At 36.9% G+C, this 20079-nt stretch overlaps 1 protein-coding gene and 1 long non-coding RNA gene across 2 annotated transcripts; one reads left to right on the top strand and one right to left on the bottom strand.

The window, feature by feature from the left end:
* The first annotated feature begins 2679 nt into the window (after positions 1-2679).
* On the top strand, positions 2680-6091 carry LOC131662533 (uncharacterized). Its single transcript, XR_009301646.1, has 2 exons — positions 2680-3484; positions 5752-6091. It is a non-coding gene; the product is annotated as an uncharacterized LOC131662533 (long non-coding RNA).
* Positions 6092-15808: 9717 nt separating this feature from the next.
* LOC131659234 (uncharacterized) lies at positions 15809-17281 on the bottom strand. Its single transcript, XM_058928447.1, has 2 exons — positions 16633-17281; positions 15809-16425 (listed from the first exon to the last, which is right to left on the bottom strand). The coding sequence occupies exons 1-2, from the start codon at positions 17279-17281 to the stop codon at positions 15809-15811; spliced, it is 1266 nt and encodes a 421-aa protein (XP_058784430.1).
* Between the last annotated feature and the right edge of the window lie 2798 nt (positions 17282-20079).

Raw genomic sequence — 20079 nt, 5'->3', positions numbered from 1 at the left:
GAAGAGATCATTCACTTATTTTCATCGATCCTACGCGTAGAGCATGTTTAGGCCGGAGCCGACTACGAAAATAAACTACTTAAGGACCTATTTGTAAAATTCAAATCATAGCATGGGGAGAAGACGAAAATAACTCTAATATTTACAAGGTTTATGGTGTAAAGACGATATCGATTTTTTAAAAAGGGTACCCAAGACTAAACACACCCTATCCTAAACCTAAAACTCATGGCTCAAAATCTTAAAACATATTGTATGCTTTTAGCACAAAAATTTTGGTAAGGTGAAAAGTGGGAAAAACTTAAGGATACACTACGCAAAATGACTCGTCAATCACATGTATTTTATTAGACAGCTAAAATACTAGAAGGAAATAAAGGAAATAAAACTGCAACTAAAAATAAAGCACTGAAAGGAAAATAACGGAAAGGAAATAAAAGCGATAAAATGCTCCTCCCACACTTAAATTGGACATTATCCCCAATGTTCCAAAGTAAATCTAGGTAGGAGATACCTGACCAAACTAGTGAGGTCCACTAGTCCCCTCGCCATCCTAAGGTGTACGTCCGGAACGGCGGCTACGACTTCAGCGGCGGTTATCTCTCTCAAGGGTAAACTGCTCCATACACTCAGTGAGAGCAGCATTTGCAGCTTGTAGTTCCCTAGTCCTACCGATCAATGTGCCCTGGGTGGCCTCCATTAATTGGAAGTGAGTAGCGAAACTGGTCTGCTGAAGATGCTGCTGGTTTTGGAAAGCCAATTGACTTTCCATAATGGTACTCAAGGAGCGGGCATTCTAAACTTGAGATGCTTGCATGAATGCCATGTTGTCGGCAACCTGTGGCTGGATGGTAGAGAGGAGGGTATCACGCCTCTCCTCCTGAGCCATATGCTCTCTCCACATGTCTTCAGTAACATGGAAGCTAGGAGTGGTACCTGCAGAAGGTTGAGAAGAAGATGGTGCAGTGTGTGATGGTGTGAAATGAGGAGGTGACTCCGTTTGAAAGTTAAACTCATCATCCGTGTTGTTGCCCTCCTCTAAAGGAACATTTGGGGGTAACGGACTAGTGAAAGCGGATGCGCTTAAATCATAGGTCCAGTTACGCTCAAATCTTATGTTAGTACGGCGGGTGCAAGGGAGGACAACACTTTCGACAATAACACCTCCCCCATAAGGTGATAGCCACCTTCCTTCCTCGTCTTGCATAGTTGCATATCTTTCAAAAACTTTAAGCTTACAATACGAGGAGGAAGTGACTCTAAAGTGGCAAGCTTGGTGTCCAATCCAAGGGCACGAGCGATAGTAGTAACTAGGCCACCAAAAGAAATCGGTGTCCCCTTTCTTAAAACATAGATCATATGGGCAATCATAAAAGGCACCGGGTTTGTTTTGGTGTTGGTTAGGAAACTCTGCATGATTAGAAGTTCTTTAGCATTCACCTTGTTCGGGTTTTCCCGAGCAAAAATGGTGCAAGCAAAAAGAAATCGAAAGACACGAATGGCGGGATTGTGGATATGCGAAGCAAGTAGGCCATCAAAAGAGTTTGCATTTAATTTGGATAGTCTGGCCCAAAAAGCTTCGAAATCCCAATCCGAATCCAAAGGTGCTTCCCAAATAGCACCATCCCCAAAAGGCATCCCTAACAATTCGGCTAGACCATCGGTGGAGTATTCGTATTCAACATTAAACATTCTAAATTTAACTCCACCTACGGCACTAGCAGTGTTAGGCGTGACATTATAAATTAAAGAACTTAAAAATTCTATTGTCAGCCTAGGGTAGGTAGGTGCTTTAGTAGCAAAGATATCATGCAGACCTAATTTATCAAGAAGAGAGAAAACACTATCATACAATCCTAAGGTATAGAGACAGTCTTCGTCAATGTACCTGGTTGGATGAATTTGTGTAGACTGCAACTTCTCGATCAGTTGGCGTTGCCTTGTTCCTGGTTTGCTTTGTCGCAGTGTGTAACCATCGAACTCCATAATGATCTTTTTGTTTGATCAATAGAAAGGAATAAAGAAATTTGAGTGGTAGAAGTAGTGAAAGTGTGAAAAAGAAAGTGGAATGGTGGAGGTATTTATAGAGACTGGAAGAAAGTGGTGGTTGTTGCACCCTGATTTTTACCCTACGATTCTCGTTCATTTGCATCATTGTGTTTTATCATATGTTTACTAACCCTTAGTCAAAATTGAAAAAAATATGTCTTTTTCTTTTGTTTTTGTTAGAGAGGGACTGAATCAAGATTTTGCAAGATGATGCGAAGTAGTCGGCGTAAAAGTTGATATTTCAATTCCATCCCAATTTGAGGTTTAAGGTTCCTTTATCTTCTTTTTTAAGTTTCATAGTTTTAGTTCTTATTCAAAAATTCTAAAAAATATAATCCCCTTGATTTTATTTTAACTTTTAGTCTTAATCTTAACTTTAATTCAAAATTGAAATGTTTTCTCTAATTTGAATTATTAGCGAAATTAAGATTAATGGTTAATGTAAAAATTATTTTTTTTAATAGTTTATATTTTATTTTGTTATTAACCTTTTCTTTTAGTTTCTACTTTTATTACTATTAGTATTTTTGTTTTTGTTTTATGTCAAATAAGAAGTAAATTGGCAAAGGATGGGGTCCCACACAGGCTATTCAAGGTGCCATTTTCCTTACCAGCCAAGGGAGTCAAGTTTTCAGAGTTGAGGCAAATCCAATTCCACGAATTTTTTAATCTGAGCTCACACTTTCTTCATGACAAGCCTCTCCCAAATTCTCCCAATCTCGACCATCCATTTCACACAATCAAAGGCTCAGATTCTTCCTACAGGTTCACGTGGATTCTCCTCACAATTCCTGATCCAAGCCATAAATCGTGACTCACAATTTCCTCCAATTCTCCCTCCAATTTGTCACACCATTTTCACCAAACTTCATCCTATATATACAGGTTCAGATTACACAGAGTGGAGGAGGGGAAATAATTAGCGTTATGCTACCAAATTGAAATCAGAAGACTCTCCTCCAAAGTTTGTTACCTCATCGTTTTTCAACAAACAGTTTCGAATATCACCATAACCAAACCTTCGCAAGCCTCACCACTGATCCAAAACCTTCATACAATCTTCATCATCAATAATCCATCAAAGATCCAACGGCATAGCATTCGCATCCTTCCTCCGTTTCAACATAACAACCAACCTTCATTATCCCCAATTCCAGATTCAACTACTTCATACATCATCATCAACTTGCATCAAAGGTCAGGTAATAACCTCATATCCATCATCATTACTTCAACATCCGCATCATCATCAGTAGCGACTGAACAACATGCAGAGTTGCAACAATCTCCCGTTGACTCAATATTAACAGCAACAATCAGAGACGAAGGAAGAGCAAAGTTAAACGTACCTGAGCAGATTCGTTCGGATATCTCGAAGAAGTTTTATTATCTCATCTCTGGTTTTCTAAATTTCATTTCATCAAGCTAAATCCAGGTTCCATTCTCTTTGCATAATATCATGTGGTTTAGTTGATTGTTGATGTTGTGTGAAATCTGAGCTATATCGATGAAGCCTTGAATCTATGAGTGTTGTTGTAATTTTTCGTTTACTGTGATAATTGTTGCTGAAAAATCTTGCTGTATCGTTGTGCTATAGCTTTACCATATTTGTTTGTTGCTGAAATTAGTTGTTAATGTTGTGATGTTTGGTTGTTTGTTGGCCGTGAGAGCATGAACCGACTGAGAGAGATTGAGCGTGTGAGAGATCCCGAGAGAGGTGAGGATTTTTGTTTTTGTTGCTCGCAGAAGCGTAGTAGATGAGAGTGAGTAAGCCGATTAAGAGGTGAGAGATCGGATGAGATAAACGTTTTTGCCGTTGTTGTTTCATTTGATTGGAAGCATGGAGCAGAGATGAGACTAAGAGCGATGGAATAGAAGATAGTGAGCAGAGGTTTTATCGTGGAAGGTTTAAGAAAGAGGAGATTGAAACATCAGCATTTGGAGAAGGTGGGGACGGCTTGTGTGATGTTTTTAGTGGCTAGGGTTTTTGTGGGTAAGCATTTGGGTATTTGGGCCAAACTGGTGTGTTTTTTTGTAGCCCGATCTGTTCCATGTTATACAGCCCATGCGTTGTTCCTCTTCACACCCCTATGCAATCCATCACCCCTTTTTGTTTGTTGCTTTGTTTGATTTGTCTTGGGCCTGGATGTTTAAAACCCAGTTCTGATTTCTCTTTGCACTCACATTTTACTTCTGTTTTTTCAGCCCACCTTATTTTATTAGTTTTCATCTTAGTTTTATTCTAATAATTGTTTTATTTTCTTATACAAAAATACTAAAAATATGCTTTAGATTTAGATTTTATTTTCATATCAAAAATACAAAAATATTTTAATTAGCCTTTTTTAATCCTTTTGTTTGATTTTATTTTACAATTTAAATTTTTAGTCAATTAGTTAAATTTTGATCTAATATGTTTCTTTTTTAATTTTCTTTTTAGCTTATTTGTATATATTCATCTTTTATATTTTCTTTTCCTTTTAGAATGTTTTGTTCAATTTTCTTTTCTTTTGAAGCACATGTTAATTCCGTTCCACGACAACTGTGTAAGTCTCCAAAGGTCGAGCAACAGTGGAATGCGACGTTTAACATCACACACACACAAAATCTTTTAAGCCGAACTACGACTGCTCTGATTCCTTAATCGGGATACGTAGGCATTAGGTCGCGGGGCCTGAACGAGCACAATGTTATATATATTTTCTTTCTTTTTCCCGTGTTTCTTTTCCCTTCTTTCTTCGCGCGTTTCCCTTTAGCTTTTAGGTTTAGTTATTAGATAACACCCTTAGATTTAGACTAACTGGAGCGGATCCCGTCGAGTACGACGGACGTGAGGAGTTCTGACCCCTTCTCCTTGCGTAACCGACACCCTTACCTATTTCTCTGGGTCGTAAGACCTTTCCTTGTTTCCCTTTAGGTTTTTACTCGATGTTTTCCTTTCCCATTTTCGGGATAAATAAACAATCGATGGCGACTTCATTGATTTCATCTTGATGATTTCGATCCAGTTGTTTCAGCTGGCGACTTCACTGGGGACAAATTGACCTTTGCTAGGCCCATCCTAAGTGTCAGTCCTAGCTCTTGTTTGTTTTTGTCTTTGGGTGTTTACTTGCTTTATGTTTTATTTGTATATTTGTATATATTGCTTTATTTGCTGTTATATTCTGGTTATCTACTGTTTTGTATATATACTATTCTGGATCTGTTGTTTTTTCTGGTGGGTGGGATGTTACTATGATGTAAAATGCCCAATACCCAGGATATGTTTGAACCATAGGAACACTAGGATAGAGTGGGAGCATGGTTTGTCTCGAGGTGTACGCCTCGGGATGGATTATGTGACTACGAGCAGAGTAGTGGTTTCAAACGGAGGTATTATCGTCACCCGCATCCGCGCTGTGACGATGCTTACCTTCGGGTGGACCGTATGCTGCATTTCTCGACCTTACCCTGACCTATATTGCACCCGTGAGTGGGGTGGGAATCAATTATTTTTACAGGTACATTGTTGGTGACTATGGTTTTTGTTCGAGTGGTTCTGTCTCTGTTTGATGGTGATTGGGGTCTGATTCTATTGGTTACTATGGTTCTGCTGGTTACTTGTTTGCATATGGCATTTCATCTTGCATTGCATGTCATTGCATAGTTCTCGCATTCATCCAGGTTGCCCGATATCTTATTTCCAGCTGTTCTTTCTCCCAGTTAACTGTTGATCGTCAAGTTGTTTCCTCAACACCGCTACAGAACTAGAGCTGCCGTCAGACAAAGAATGGCAAACCAAGAGAAGCACAATTTAGAAGTTAGAATGGAGTTTTATGGTTCAAAATCAGAGAATGACAAGTGAAGCTTCAATCAAAGTCAGATTATCCCCTAAAGCCAAGTGTTTCAGACAGAACAGCTCATCCTCATTGCTGATTAGTCACTAGGCCTTGTGTTCTTTACTGTTTGCATTTCTTTCAATTGTAATGTGTGTTTAATTTCAAACTTGTTTGTTTCTTACTGTTAATTTTAAATGAAATGAGCATTGCATGTTTTGATTCAATTATTCTCATTTACTACTTTATTTCTTTTAAAAAAACAAAGATATGTTTCTCTTATTTGCTTTCTTTACCATGTTATTTATGCAAAGATTGGAGGGAGGACGATGAAAACAAGATACCCATAATTGCTGCTAGTGTGCTTTCGAATAAAAATTTGTTGATGATGTACAGGCCTTGTTTCAAATCCCAAACACTGGAGAAATAAGGAAGTTAGTCCCTTGTCAACCCCTCTGAGCCTTCGAAGTTGGAGTTTCTTTTTAAGCGAAAAAACCTGCAATTTTAACCTGGGGATGGGTAGTTTTCAGTTTATTCATATGTGCATTCAAATACGAGAGTTTCATTCAAGATACCTTTCAATAAGGTCGCAATCTCAAGCTTTCCTTCACACACATCCAAGAAGTGTTGAAGATGTTCCTCAAATCAAAAGTGATGATGATGGTTCTCCGCAATTGTTCAGCAAGGCAGTTACTATCTTTAAAAATAATGATGAATAAAAAAAAGTTCAAGAAAAGCCCGCTAAGTCGAAACCTTCGAAGGAGACTTAGGCAAAATAAAACTGGGGCATCCCGCTGACTGTAATCTCAAAATAAAACAGTTCAGGCAAAAGTTAAGGAAATCAAAAGAAAAAAAAAGGAGAGAAGTCAATAAATTCGAAAACAAAAAAATGTTGTAGAAAAGAAGTGACTGCCATCTCGAAGTATATTCCTTGGCCTTCGAATCATCATTGTTATACAAGTGTTGTGCTGCAATTCCAAATTCTCTTGAAGCCCGAATGCATAGGTTGAATTAACTGAATATAGGATGGAAGTTCATCACGAAGAAGGGGTAGGTACACATAAATTTCGAGCCTTATATCCTTTGTTTCTGAAACCGTGAACCAGGCCACGTTACAACCTTCAAAAGTCCTAATTGAAGCCAGTTTTATTTTGAAAGCATACTACAGCAAGGTTGCATTAACCTGACTCTTAAAAGTTGTGCCAATCATTTGTTTTGATCTTTTTGCTTTACCTTTCATTTCAAATGCCATGTTTCTTTGCCTTTCTCTGTTGCTTTACAATTCTATTCCTGTTGATTTCAAAAAAAAAACTTGCATGCTCTTTGCATTTAGATTACCAGTTTCAAACAAACATTTTTGCCTGTAAACAGCATTACTCCTCAAGGAATTTCAAACAATTGAGAAATTGGTCCGTGATCTCATCAGGGGCATTTCACTTCACGGTCCTGTTCAAGGTTTATCTCAGTGCAAGCTATTCTCAGATTTGGTTTATCATATCTCTTTCAAGATTAATGTTGAGGCAAGTGTTTCCAAATGCCCAGTAAAGCTGTCATTTCCAGATTATTCAAGCTGAAACCATGATCAGTTTGTCTACATTAATCAGTCAAACTGGGGCAATCTTCTTCAAAAGAATCTCCAAGCAATTTATCATTCCCTCTCAAAGGATCAGTTCAGTACAATTCGCAAGTGTGATTGAAGAGCTTTGGGGCAATGTTCCATGTGTTGGGGAATCAGATATCCCTTTTTGCCGCACAAAGGAGTCTCTCTCAGTTGTCACAAATAAATGCATTGCGTTGATCATTCATATCATTCATAGAAAAATTAAATATCATGCATAGAAACAAATTCATATTCATTTCCATTTTCTGAGGTCTTGATGCAACCAACATTCTTACCTTGAGATCAAAGTTCAACTCACTTGGCATTTATCCAATACAGATTTTTCCCTTTGGTTCATTTATCTCCGTTTATCCGATGATTATTCTTGATGTGTTCCTTTCAACCATGCTTTATCTAGGTTCCCCTAACAGCCATGTTTTATCTTGGTTCCCTTTACAACCATGTTTTATCTTGGTTCCCTTTACAACCATGTTTTATCTTGGTTCCCTTTACGACCATGCTTTATCTTGGTCTTCATTCGACCATGTTTTATCTTGGTTATCCCAATCTTGTTTTATCTTGATTGTCTGTTGATGTGGTTTCATTCATGTTTTATCTTGAATACCTCAGATACTTTCTCACCTCATTCAGATCCATTCCTGGATGTTGTGATACCTTCCTTTAGCTATCTGTTTCATCAAGTCTTTTCCTCATTCCATTTACAGTTTGTTTCTCGTGGCGCTATATTCCCCATAGAGATTCGAGTCAGTCTCATGTCATATCATTCAAAAAAGAAAATCCATACATTCATATCATCCTGGGGGCATCTTAGGCTAAAAATCGGGCTTTGTTTGTATTTAAGTATCTCCTATCTCCGGATAGAAGAAACTTAAATAGGGGCAGCTGTTGCACCCTGATTTTTACCCTACGATTCTCGTTCATTTGCATCATTGTTTTTTATCATATGTTTACTAACCCTTAATCAAAATTGCAAAAAATATGTCTTTTTCTTTTGTTTTTGTTAGACAGGGACTGAATCGAGATTTTGCAGGACGATGCGAAGTAGTCGACGTAAAAGTTGATATTTCTATTCCATCCCAATTTGAGGTTTAAGGTTCCTTTATCTTCTTTTTTAAGTTTCATAGTTTTAGTTCTTATTCAAAAATTCTAAAAAATATAATCACCTTGATTTTATATTAACTTTTAGTCTTAATTTTAACTTTAATTCAAAATTGAAATGTTTTCTCTAATTTGAATTATTAGCGAAATTAAGATTAATGGTTAATGTAAAAATTATTTCTTTTTTTAATAGTTTATATTTTATTTTTGTTTTATGTCAAATAAGAAATAAATTGGCAAAGGATGGGGTCCCACACAGGCTATTCAAGGTGCCATTTTCTTTACCAGCCAAGGGAGTCACGTTTTCAGAGTTGAGGCAAATCCAATTCCACGAATTTTTTAATCTGAGCTCACACTTTCTTCATGACAAGCCTCTCCCAAATTCTCTCAATCTCGACCATCCATTTCACATAATCAAAGGCTCAGATTCTTCCTACAAGTTCACGTGGCTTCTCCTCACAATGCCTGATCCAAGCCAGAAATCGTGACTCACAATTTCCTCCAATTCTCCCTCCAATTTGTCACACCATTTTCACCAAACTTCATCCTATATATACAGGTTCAGATTACACAGAATGGAGGAGGAGAAATAATTAGCGATATGCTGCCAAATTGAAATCAGAAGACTCTCCTCCAAAGTTTGTTACCTCACCGTTTTTCAACAAACAGTTTCGAATATCACCATAACCAAACCATCGCAAGCCTCATCACTGATCCAAAACCTTCATACAATCTTCATCATCAATAATCCATCAAAGATCCAACGGCATAGCTTTCGCATCCTTCCTCCGATTCAACATAACAACGAACCTTCATTATCCCCAATTCCAGATTCAACTACTTCATACATCATCATCAACTTGCATCAACGGTCAGGTAATAACCTCATATCCATCATCATTACTTCAACGTCCGACATCATCATCAGTAGCAACTGAACAACATGCAGAGTTGCAACAATCTCCCGTTGACTCAATATTAACAGTAACAATCAGAGACGAAGGAAGAGCAAAGTTAAACGTACCTGAGCAGATTCGTTCGGATATCTCGAAGAAGTTTTATTATCTCATCTCTGGTTTTCTAAATTTCATTTCATCAAGGTAAATCCAGGTTCCATTCTCTTTGCATAATATCATGTAGTTTAGTTGATTGTTGATGTTGTGTGAAATCTGAGCTATATTGATGAAGCCTTGAATCTGAGTGTTGTTGTAATTTTTCGATTACTGTGATAATTGTTGTGAAAAATCTTGCTGTATCATTGTGCTAGAGCTTTGCCATATTTGTTTATTGCTGAAATTAGTTGTTAATGTTGTGATGTTTGGTTGTTTGTTGGCCGTGAGAGCATGAACCGACTGAGAGAGATTGAGCGTGTGAGAGATCTCGAGAGAGGTGAGGATTTTTGTTTTTGTTGCTCGTAGAAGCATAGTTGATGAGAGTGAGTAAGCCAATTGAGAGGTGGGAGATCGGATGAGATAAACGTTTTTGCCGTTGCTGTTGTTTCATTTGATTGGAAGCATGGAGCAGAGATGAGACTGAGAGCGATGGAACAGAAGATGGTGAGCAGAGGTTTTATCGTGGGGACGGCTTGTGTGATGTTTTTAGTGGCTAGGGTTTTTGTGGGTAAGCATTTGGGTATTTGGGCCAAACTGGTGTGTTTTTTTTGTAGCCCGACCCCTTCCATGTTATACAGCCCATGCGTTGTTCCTTTTCACACCCCTATGCGATCCATCACCCCTTTTTGTTTGTTGTTTTGTTTGATTTGTCTTGGGCCTGGATGTTTGAAGCCCAGTTCTGATTTCTCTTTGCACTCACATTTTACTTCTGTTTTTTCAGCCCACCTTATTTTAATAGTTTTCATCTTTAGTTTTATTCTAATAATTGTTTTATTTTCTTATACAAAAATACTAAAAATATGCTTTAAATTTTGATTTTATTTTCATATCAAAAATACAAAAATATTTTAATTAGCCTTTTTCAATCCTTTTGTTTGATTTTATTTTACAATTTAAACTTTTAGTCAATTAGTTAAATGTTGATTTAATATGTTTCTTTGTTAATTTTCTTTTTAGCTTATTTGTATATATTCATCTTTTATATTTTCTTTTCCTTTTAGAATGTTTTGTTCAATTTTCTTTTCTTTTCTTTTTAAGCACATGTTAACTCCGTTTCACGACAATTGTGTAAGTCTCCAAAGGTCGAGCAACAGTGGAATGCGACGTTTAACATCACACACACACAAAATCTTTTAAGCCGAACTACGACTGTTCTGATTCCTTAATCGGGATACGTAGGCATTAGGTCGCGGGGCCTGTGTAGCAACCTGCCCTAAAAATTAAATTTAGAGTCGCCACCTATTCTACTAGGGCGAATAGGAAACCCTACGCAGTTAAGAGATTCGGGTAAGATATTATATTCAGGTCAAGGGAAGGTGTTAGGCACCCTTAACCCTTTCCTAAGGTTTTGTGTTTAAGGCAAAGGTTTTATGGCTAGAATTATTAAGGTTAATAGCTAAAGAAATGAAAAGGGTGAACGGTAAGATTTGAACTTGATTAGAATTTTGAGGAAGGGGACTCACCTTGTTACCAAGTGCCTACGTATCTCCTTAGGGAGAATCAGAGTCAACGTAGTTCGGGGCACAGGGTTGTACGCCTTAGAATTTGATATGAAGGTGTTTGAAGGTATTTTGAGTTACCTTATCGTAGTTTTGAAATGCGAAGTTCGCAAGGTATTTTGAATTACCTTATAGTAGTTTTGAAAATCGCAGTATTTAAGAGACAAATTTTGAGTGTTTTAAGTTTGGCGTACAACCCTGGTTTTAATATGTTACCGTTAGCTGTGATGATCAATAGGTTTGATCACCATAGTTAACGGATTAGATAGGGATTGCTGACCGTTCTGACCGATAGATTCGATCATCACGAACAGTAAATAAGGTGTATTTTAGTTTTATATAATTAAAATTATTGATTTTATCGTTACCTCACATAATCAATAGATATGATTATTACATGATAACGAATTGAGTATGCTAATCATCGTAACCAATAGATTTGGTTAAAACCATTTAGCAAAATAAATGTATTTTGGATTTATTTAATTAATTAATTATTAACCATTGCGACCAATAGATCTAGTCGGAACGAATAATAAATTAAATCCTAAAACTTTGGTCAAGGGACCAGTGGGATTGGGCAAACTCTAATGCATTGATAAACCTATCTCCAGGGTTTCTTTGTAATATATTCTTTGTAATTTTCAAATAGAATAAAATTAACACTATTATTTTTTTAACACTTTGGCATAATGTTAACCCCATTTTTTTAGTAATAAATTCAACAAAAAAACTAGCCCATGTAACTTATGGTAACGTGATGTCTTTGAAATATATAGGTTAGTCAAGTTTCTAATTGAAATACAGCATATTAATTATATGGCCGAATCGAAAATACTTTGTCAAAATATTTGTTTACATACACATATACACTTTTACCAGAACGAATTAATAATAAACCTAATATAGAAAATTAAAACTATCATGTGGCCTCTACATAGAGGTGTGAAACAGGCTATGACATAGCTAATAAAATAGGTATAAAAACCACACAGTAGCTCTTAAAATTGAAACGGTAAATAGGCGGCTACCCCACAAAGTATTAACAAGATATTATCAGAGAAAAAAATGAAAAGTATCTGTAACAGATTAAAGAGAGAGATCGAGACCGGTACTGCTGGGTGTTGATTTTCCGTTCTTGCTCTTCTTCTTTCCTTTATCTGTAAAACAGACTCAAAGTGAATGTATTTACCGTGTTCGTAAAAATTGCCTCCGCAGTGTTAGAAAATACTATCTATTTAAATTAGAAACATTAGGTTAACATATATAGAAATAAGTAATTTGATATTATGGTCATTAACATGATTAAAATTAGATATTAATTTGTTTTGATTTTTTTTAATTAAAAATAGAGAAATCCAATCAAAATAATATCATAAAAGTAACTTATAGGCAAAGCAAGAATGAACACTTACCATAATAATTTTTTATGTTTTTTTTTTGGGTTATTTTTTGAATAAAAAGGTGAAAAATGAAAATAATAATATTTTTTAAAAAATGATTAAATTAAAATACGAAAATTAATATTAAATTATTAAAAAAGTAATTTTGTGATTTTTTTTTTAATATTGTAAGTAAAAAAAGGAAAACAAAAACAATTAATAAAAAAAATGTCAATAGTGGGGTTTGAACTCAAGACCTTGGACACTAGTAAATCCTTAAACATACTCTCTTGCCAATTATACTATTTAATTTATTCAACATAAAATGCATTTGAAAATATGTGAGGTGTTAAAGAATATTTATTTAGAATATACATCAATCGGGAGATGGCAAGAATAATCTGGCAGACAGCAAGATTATCAGAACACATCAATCGGGTGATTGGGAAAAAGGGATAGCAAGGTTGCTAGCAACGGTAAGGTTACTGGAAAGTGATAATTGGGTGAAAAAGAAAGGTAGCAAGGTTGCTAACGTTGGTGGGGTCACCGGGAGTCACAATCGGGTGATTGGAAAAGGTTAACATCTTCTGGTTACGAACATCAGTAAAGTTATCGAGTAACAACAAGAGTATTTTGATAATGATAAGATTATGGACAACGGTAAGGGTATCGGAAGACTTCAATCGGGTGATTGGAACGAGACAAACAATAAAGTTACTGACAACGGTATGGTTACCGGAAAACTCCAAATTGTACGGTTTAGGGAATGAACAATCAGTGAGATTACTAACAACGGTAAGGTTACCGGGAAGCAGACGGACAATATGGTACTGGTATTGGTTTTTGGAAAAGATTTGTATTTGAGGGGATAGAATAGCATAAGGTCGAGAAAGCTTGCAGAAAGCACCAATAAGAATAAATGATTTGAGGAAGACCTTGTGGGGGAATACCACTCGCGATAGCTGAGGAATAAAGAGTTATTCTGGAGAAGTTACACTGGCCTAACCGGGGATGTAAAGGGTGCTTGATAAAAATTCGAGTCTGGCTTATGCTTCGATGCAGGTTTGAAAAAAAACTAAACGTAATGCTCCACCTTAGTGGAAATGCTACGCATTTTGGAGGATGCGATGCGATATGCAATGATATCTATCAGGAGCTCAAAGGATGAAGTCTTCTGATTGTTGAGGAATGCCAACCATCTGGATTTAAATCCCGACTCTTGCTGAGGATAAAGATCATGACTTCCTGACATTTTATTCGTATACACATGTTGTTTAGCCTGGGCCTGAACTTAACTAGATCAAATAGTTGAAGAGGAGGAGGTGCCCCTGCCTACTGTCTAGCACCAGTCTGCAGGGCTTTTGAAGAGATCGCCTCGAGAGGATTTTCGGAGATCTGTGCCCTCGAGATAGAATACCCCAGTGTCATGAACTATGGAGTAGTGCCCCTGATTAATCAAAGTTAGAGATGGCTTCAACCATGCTCGAGTAACAGCCCCTGATTACTTAATACTTTGAGACGTTCCTAGAACCTCGAGTAATTGCCCCCGTTTTTGGATTTGTAAAAGATATGCCCCGGTGTGTTATTGCTTCGAGATGTGACCCAAGTCAATTGGATCTTAGGGTGGATGCCCCTAGTTAATAGGATCTTTGTATACCCCTGTGATCATTGGGATTTTGCCCCTGGTTAGGAGAACCCCCTGGACGTGGTTCCCCCATTCAAGAGTCTTTATTAGAAATGATAGCCTCCATATTAACTGCATTCTTACTCAACGGAGTATTCAACTGCTTCTCTGCCCCTTAGGGTAATCCACTTTGAGATATTCTTGCCCCCAACTTGACGGAGTTATGAAGACAACTTGTCCTTCGCGGAGATACACCTTTTCATCAAAAATTCATTATGGAAGCTTCTTGGATGTCACGCACTCGTTCATATGCCAAGGATGTTTATTATGAGAATGATAATTCTAATGCAAAGTTTATGTTTGTCTTGAAATTTAAAAAAAAAATTTTTTTTTGAAATGATGTCGTAACATCGATTTTTTTTATTTTTATGAAAGGTGGTATGATGCCAACTCAAAAGTTTCAGCAAGCCTCGTAGGAGTCAGATTACCGTACTCTCGTTTAGTATGCTTTCGAATAAATCCTACTTCAATTAGGACTTTTGAAGGTTGTAATGTGGCCGTGGTTCGCGGTTTAAGAAAAAAAGACTTAAGGCTCAAAAATATTTGGTGCCCACCCATTCTCCGTGATGTTCTCCACTCCTAAGTTCAATTAACTTGACATGAGTGTTCATCCCTCCGAAGGAATTTTGGCATGGTTGAGGAATCAATGAGGCTTTTCGGACATGGCATCCGCTCACCTTTTCTTCTTTAAACTTGTAGTCACACGACTTTGTCCTTGCCTGGCAATTTTATCATTATTTTTTTCTTTGCCTTTCCCTTTTTTTTCCACCATTTTTCATCATTTTCCCTCTCCTTTTTTCTATATTTTTTTTACAAGTCGTGTGACTTTGCATTGTCTTTGATTTGTTGGAAGTGATTGTGACTGCCTCATTCCATGATTGACGGAGAATTACCATTGTGGCATCGTCATCTTTGACCTCTTGACGAATGAAGGATAAACATTGTAGTTTTGACATTCCTCAACCTTTTTGACAGATAACCATTGTTGTATCCTTAGATGCACACCCTTGATGAGTTTTGAACACTCGGTCAGATTAACCGAACACTACCCTGCCCCAGGGTTAAAAATGAAAGTTTCTCTAAATAGAAACGAAACTTCTACTTCAAGGCTCAAAGGGGTTAACGAGGGTCTATCTCCCTTATATCTCCGGTGCTTGGGGATTTGACACAATGTCTGTACATCATTAGCAAGGTTTTATTCAAAAGCGCACCGTTTGAAATTCTTAGTATCACGCTCATCATCCTCCCTCCAGAGTTACTTGCTCTTTTTCTTCCTTTTCTTTTTTTTTTACAAGAGTTGAGTATCACAATCAAGAAAATAAAAGCGAATGGATTGTTTCAAGACAAAAATATTCAATGTATTATGATTATTATTAAAAAACAAACAAGTATTGCATATGAGAAAGTACTGAACAAAACAAGAAAATTACAAATAAGAATGCAGAATGAAACACAACTTGCCAACATTGAAGAGACTTGACTCCGTCTGGACTTATTGCTTCAGAAGGTACATCTTGCAGTCTCGACCTCTACTTAGGCGTGGAAAATTCAATTTATGCGCAGACCGTTTGGCGTGAAGCAGATTGCCTGGGAATCAATGAGGTTTTGAACTGTGCCTTTGAATACATTGCAACCTTCAATCGAATGGCCAGGTGCCCCGGAATGGAACTCACAGTAGGCGTTGGGATCATATCCTTCAGGATAAAGAAAAGGAGGAGGCCCAAGCTGTTTTAATTTCACTAAAGAATTTCGGAGTAGATGAGAGAGCAATTGACTATGAGGCATTGGAATTGGTTCATGTACCCTTCTTGGCCTTCTCAGATTCTGCCCATCTTGTGGTCGACGATTTTGTCTATATCTCTGCTGTTGTTGCGGAGCGTACTTAGCTGATTGATCATATGGAACAGGCTTTTGTTGCACAAATTGAACTGGTGGCTGGCTAATAGTTGCAGCACAGATTTGTAGAGTATCGTGATTAGGAATCATTTCTGTCATCTGATAGCAAGGGATCTGAGCTAGAGAATAAGTATGATCTTTCTCTTCAACTTCGGAAATTGTACTTGTTTCTTTATCATCCTGCTCTGGGAATTCAAAAGTAGTGGCAACATCTTGGATCTTACCAGTCTTAAGACCGTGCTCAATTATTTCTCCCACGACGACCAAAGCTGAGAATTCAGAAACGGCACATCCAACCATCCGATTAAGATAGGGGTCTTGTAAAGTGTCCATGAACATGTCTACAAGTTCTCGTTCCAAAAGGGGAGGTTGAACTCTGGCAGCTAGCTCTCTCCATCTTTGTGCATACTCTCTGAAAGACTCGTCGACCTTCTGAGTCAAGCCCTGAATGTGAATTCTAGTAGGAGCCAAATCACTGTTATGCTTGTAATGCTTGAAAAATGCTTTGGCTAGATCTTTCCAAGTTCGAATGTTGGTCCTTTCAAGCTGGGTATACCATTCAAGAGACGATCCACTTAGACTATCCTGAAATAAGTGCATTAAATGCTTGTCATTCTCTGCATAAGGAGCCATCTTGTTGCAAAATGCCTTGATGTGTGTCATTGGGCAAGTGGTACCCTTAAACTTCTCAAAGTTGGGGACTTTGAACTTAGGAGGAATCTTGATACCGGGCAACAGGCATAAACTAGCAGCATCCAAACCAAGGCAATCACGATCCTCAACAGCTTTCAATCTCTTATCCAAAAGATGAAGCTTACCCTCATCTTCATCCATTGGAAACTTAAAGGTATCATATGACGAAATAGAAAGATTCTCAAGGTGCAGAGCCCCGTTGACGGGAACTTGAATAGTGTTTCTAACATTCTGATTCAAAGAAACCTCTTGGGTAAGGTTGACACCTTTTCGATGAACGTCACTTGGATCGACAGTAACATCCGGCCTCTGAACAGGCTGCCTTACCTCTCCTTGTCCATTGGTAACGGTTTGGATAGCTTCCAAAAATTTACCCATATTAGTCCCTATCTGGGCCCTAATCTCTGTCATGTCTGTCTGAATTTGTTCCATGATAAACCTCGAATGTCGTAAATCAATTTTGCGGTCTCTGATTCCAAATACAAGTTAAGATGCGAATGAGATCCTTGTAGACAGACATGCATGCCAAGTATGAATGATAAACTCATATGATGCTTAATGCAATGGTATACAAATATATATATTATTTTTTAGGATGCTACAATTTTCATGGACATACAATGCAATGTGGCATAGAGTGGGGACTACCATAAGGATGCCCCACACCTTTTAAGGGATGAACACAGGGAAACCCCTTAAGGGCTGCGGATAATGATAGATAGATGGAAATCCCTACAGACTAGGGACTACGACACAATATAGGAAATCCCTACAGACTAGGGAGTGCGTAGAAGCGGACACATGGTGACCGTTCAAGACACTCACCAGATCACATGGCCATCGAGAGGCCAATCGACGTGCATTAATGGAGATGTCCTTCGTGGGAAGGACATGATCTTGGAAATAGAGTCCCTGCAGGCCAGGGAATACGTATGGATATCTGCAAAATTAAAACGCAAGACATTCGCAGTATATAAATTGCACACGTATAATAAACACATAAGCACATAAGCCCTAGGTTCATAGGTTCGACGTATCGGCTTAGGGTGTCTACCCTTCCCATTGGTGTGTTCTAGAAGGTCTCATGGGGTCGTTCGTATCCTCCGAGACTTTTTGTCTCTTTGGATTTTAGAACAACTCATTTATCCATGAGGTTCGAGTTTTTGGGGTAGGTTCCCAGAGAGATTAGCCAAATACCAAGTCCTGCCCTCAACAAAGTCAAGCCTCGTATCGGAAATTTCCGGATATTCAACCCACTCTGAGTAGAATTATCAATAAGACTCATAGGCGATTCAAGTCCCCCCTGGTCTTGAGGATAATTCCCACACTTATGTTTTAACGCAATTTATAATATCCCGAAAATATAAAACCAGCAATTTATATCAAAAAGCAATAAAAATAACTAAGCAATTTAAAGCAATATTTATTTAAATTACTGTAAAAAAATTACTGTAAATAAATAAAGATGTAGATAAATAAATAAATAAATATTTAAATATTTAAATAAAACCTAACCCCAATATTCAAATAAACAAATATTCGAAAAAAACAAATATTTAAATAAACAAGTATTTATTTAATTTGCTGTACAAATGAGATTGTAAATAAATAAATAAATAAAAAAATTAAATATTTATAAAAATAAATCCTAAACCCTAATTTTGGCAAATTAGCAAAACCCTAAAACCCTAAAAAAAATTCGCCAAAAACCTAAACCCTGCCAAAACCTATAGGAGCATAATAATTAACAATTATAGTGGTCCCCAACAGTGTCGCCAGCTGTAGCAACCTGCCCTAAAAATTAAATTTAGAGTCGCCACCTATTCTACCAGGGCGAATAGGAAACCTTACGCAGTTAAGAGATTCGGGTAAGATATTATATTCAGGTCAAGGGAAGGTGTTAGGCACCCTTAACCCTTTCCTAAGGTTTTGTGTTTAAGGCAAAGGTTTTATGGCTAGAATTATTAAGGTTAATAGCTAAAGAAATAAAAAAGGTGAACGGTAAGATTTGAACCTGATTAGAATTTTGAGGAAGGGGACTCGCCTTGTTACCAAGTGCCTACGTATCTCCTTAGGGAGAATCAGAGTCAACGTAGTTCGGGGCACAGGGTTGTACGCCTTAGAATTTGATATGAAGGTGTTTGAAGGTATTTTGAGTTACCTTATCGTAGTTTTGAAATGCGAAGTTCGCAAGGTATTTTGAATTACCTTATAGTAGTTTTGAAAATCGCAGTATTGAAGAGACGAATTTTGAGTGTTTTAAGTTTGGCGTACAACCCTGGTTTTAATATGTAACCGTTAGCTGTGATGATCAATAGGTTTGATCACCATAGTTAACGGATTAGATAGGGATTGCTGACCATTCTGACCGATAGATTCGATCATCACGAACAACAAATAAAGTGTATTTTAGTTTTATATAATTAAAATTATTGATTTTATCGTTACCTCTCATAATCATTAGATTTGATTATTACATGATAACGAATTGAGTATGCTAATCATCGTAACCAATAGATTTGGTTAAAACCATTTAGCAAAATAAATGTATTTTGGATTTAATTAATTAATTGATTATTAACCATTGCGACCAATAGATCTAGAATAAATTAAATCCTAAAACTTTGGTCAAGGGACCAGTGGGATTGGGCAAACCCTAATGCATTGATAAACCTATCTCTAGGGTTTCTTTGTAATATATTCTTTGTAATTTTCAAATAGAATAAAATTAACACTATTATTTTTTTAACACTTTGGTATAATGTTAACCCCATTTTTTTAGTAATAAATTCAACAAAAAAAACTAGCTTATGTAACTTATGGTAACGTGATGTCTTTGAAATATATAGGTTAGTCAAGTTCCTAATTGAAATACAGGATATTAATTATATGGCCGAATCGAAAATACTTTGTCAAAATATTGTTTACATACACATATACACTTTTACCAGAACGAATTAATAATAAACCTGATATAGAAAATTAAAACTATCATGTGGCCTCTACATAGAGGTGTGAAACAGGCTATGACATAGCTAATAAAATAGGTATAAAAACCACACAGTAGCTCTTAAAATTGAAACGATAAATAGGCGGCTACTCCACAAAGTATTAACAAGATAATATCAGAGGAAAAAAATGAAAAGTACCTGTAACAGATTAAAGAGAGAGATCGAGACCGGTACTGCTGGGTGTTGATTTTCCGTTCTTGCTCTTCTTCTTTCCTTTAT

The sequence above is a fragment of the Vicia villosa genome, linkage group LG3, assembly GCF_029867415.1.
Source record: "Vicia villosa cultivar HV-30 ecotype Madison, WI linkage group LG3, Vvil1.0, whole genome shotgun sequence".
NCBI lineage: Eukaryota > Viridiplantae > Streptophyta > Magnoliopsida > Fabales > Fabaceae > Vicia > Vicia villosa.
The sequence above is the reverse complement of the archived record's forward strand: the minus strand, read 5'-3'. Positions and strand labels throughout refer to the sequence as shown.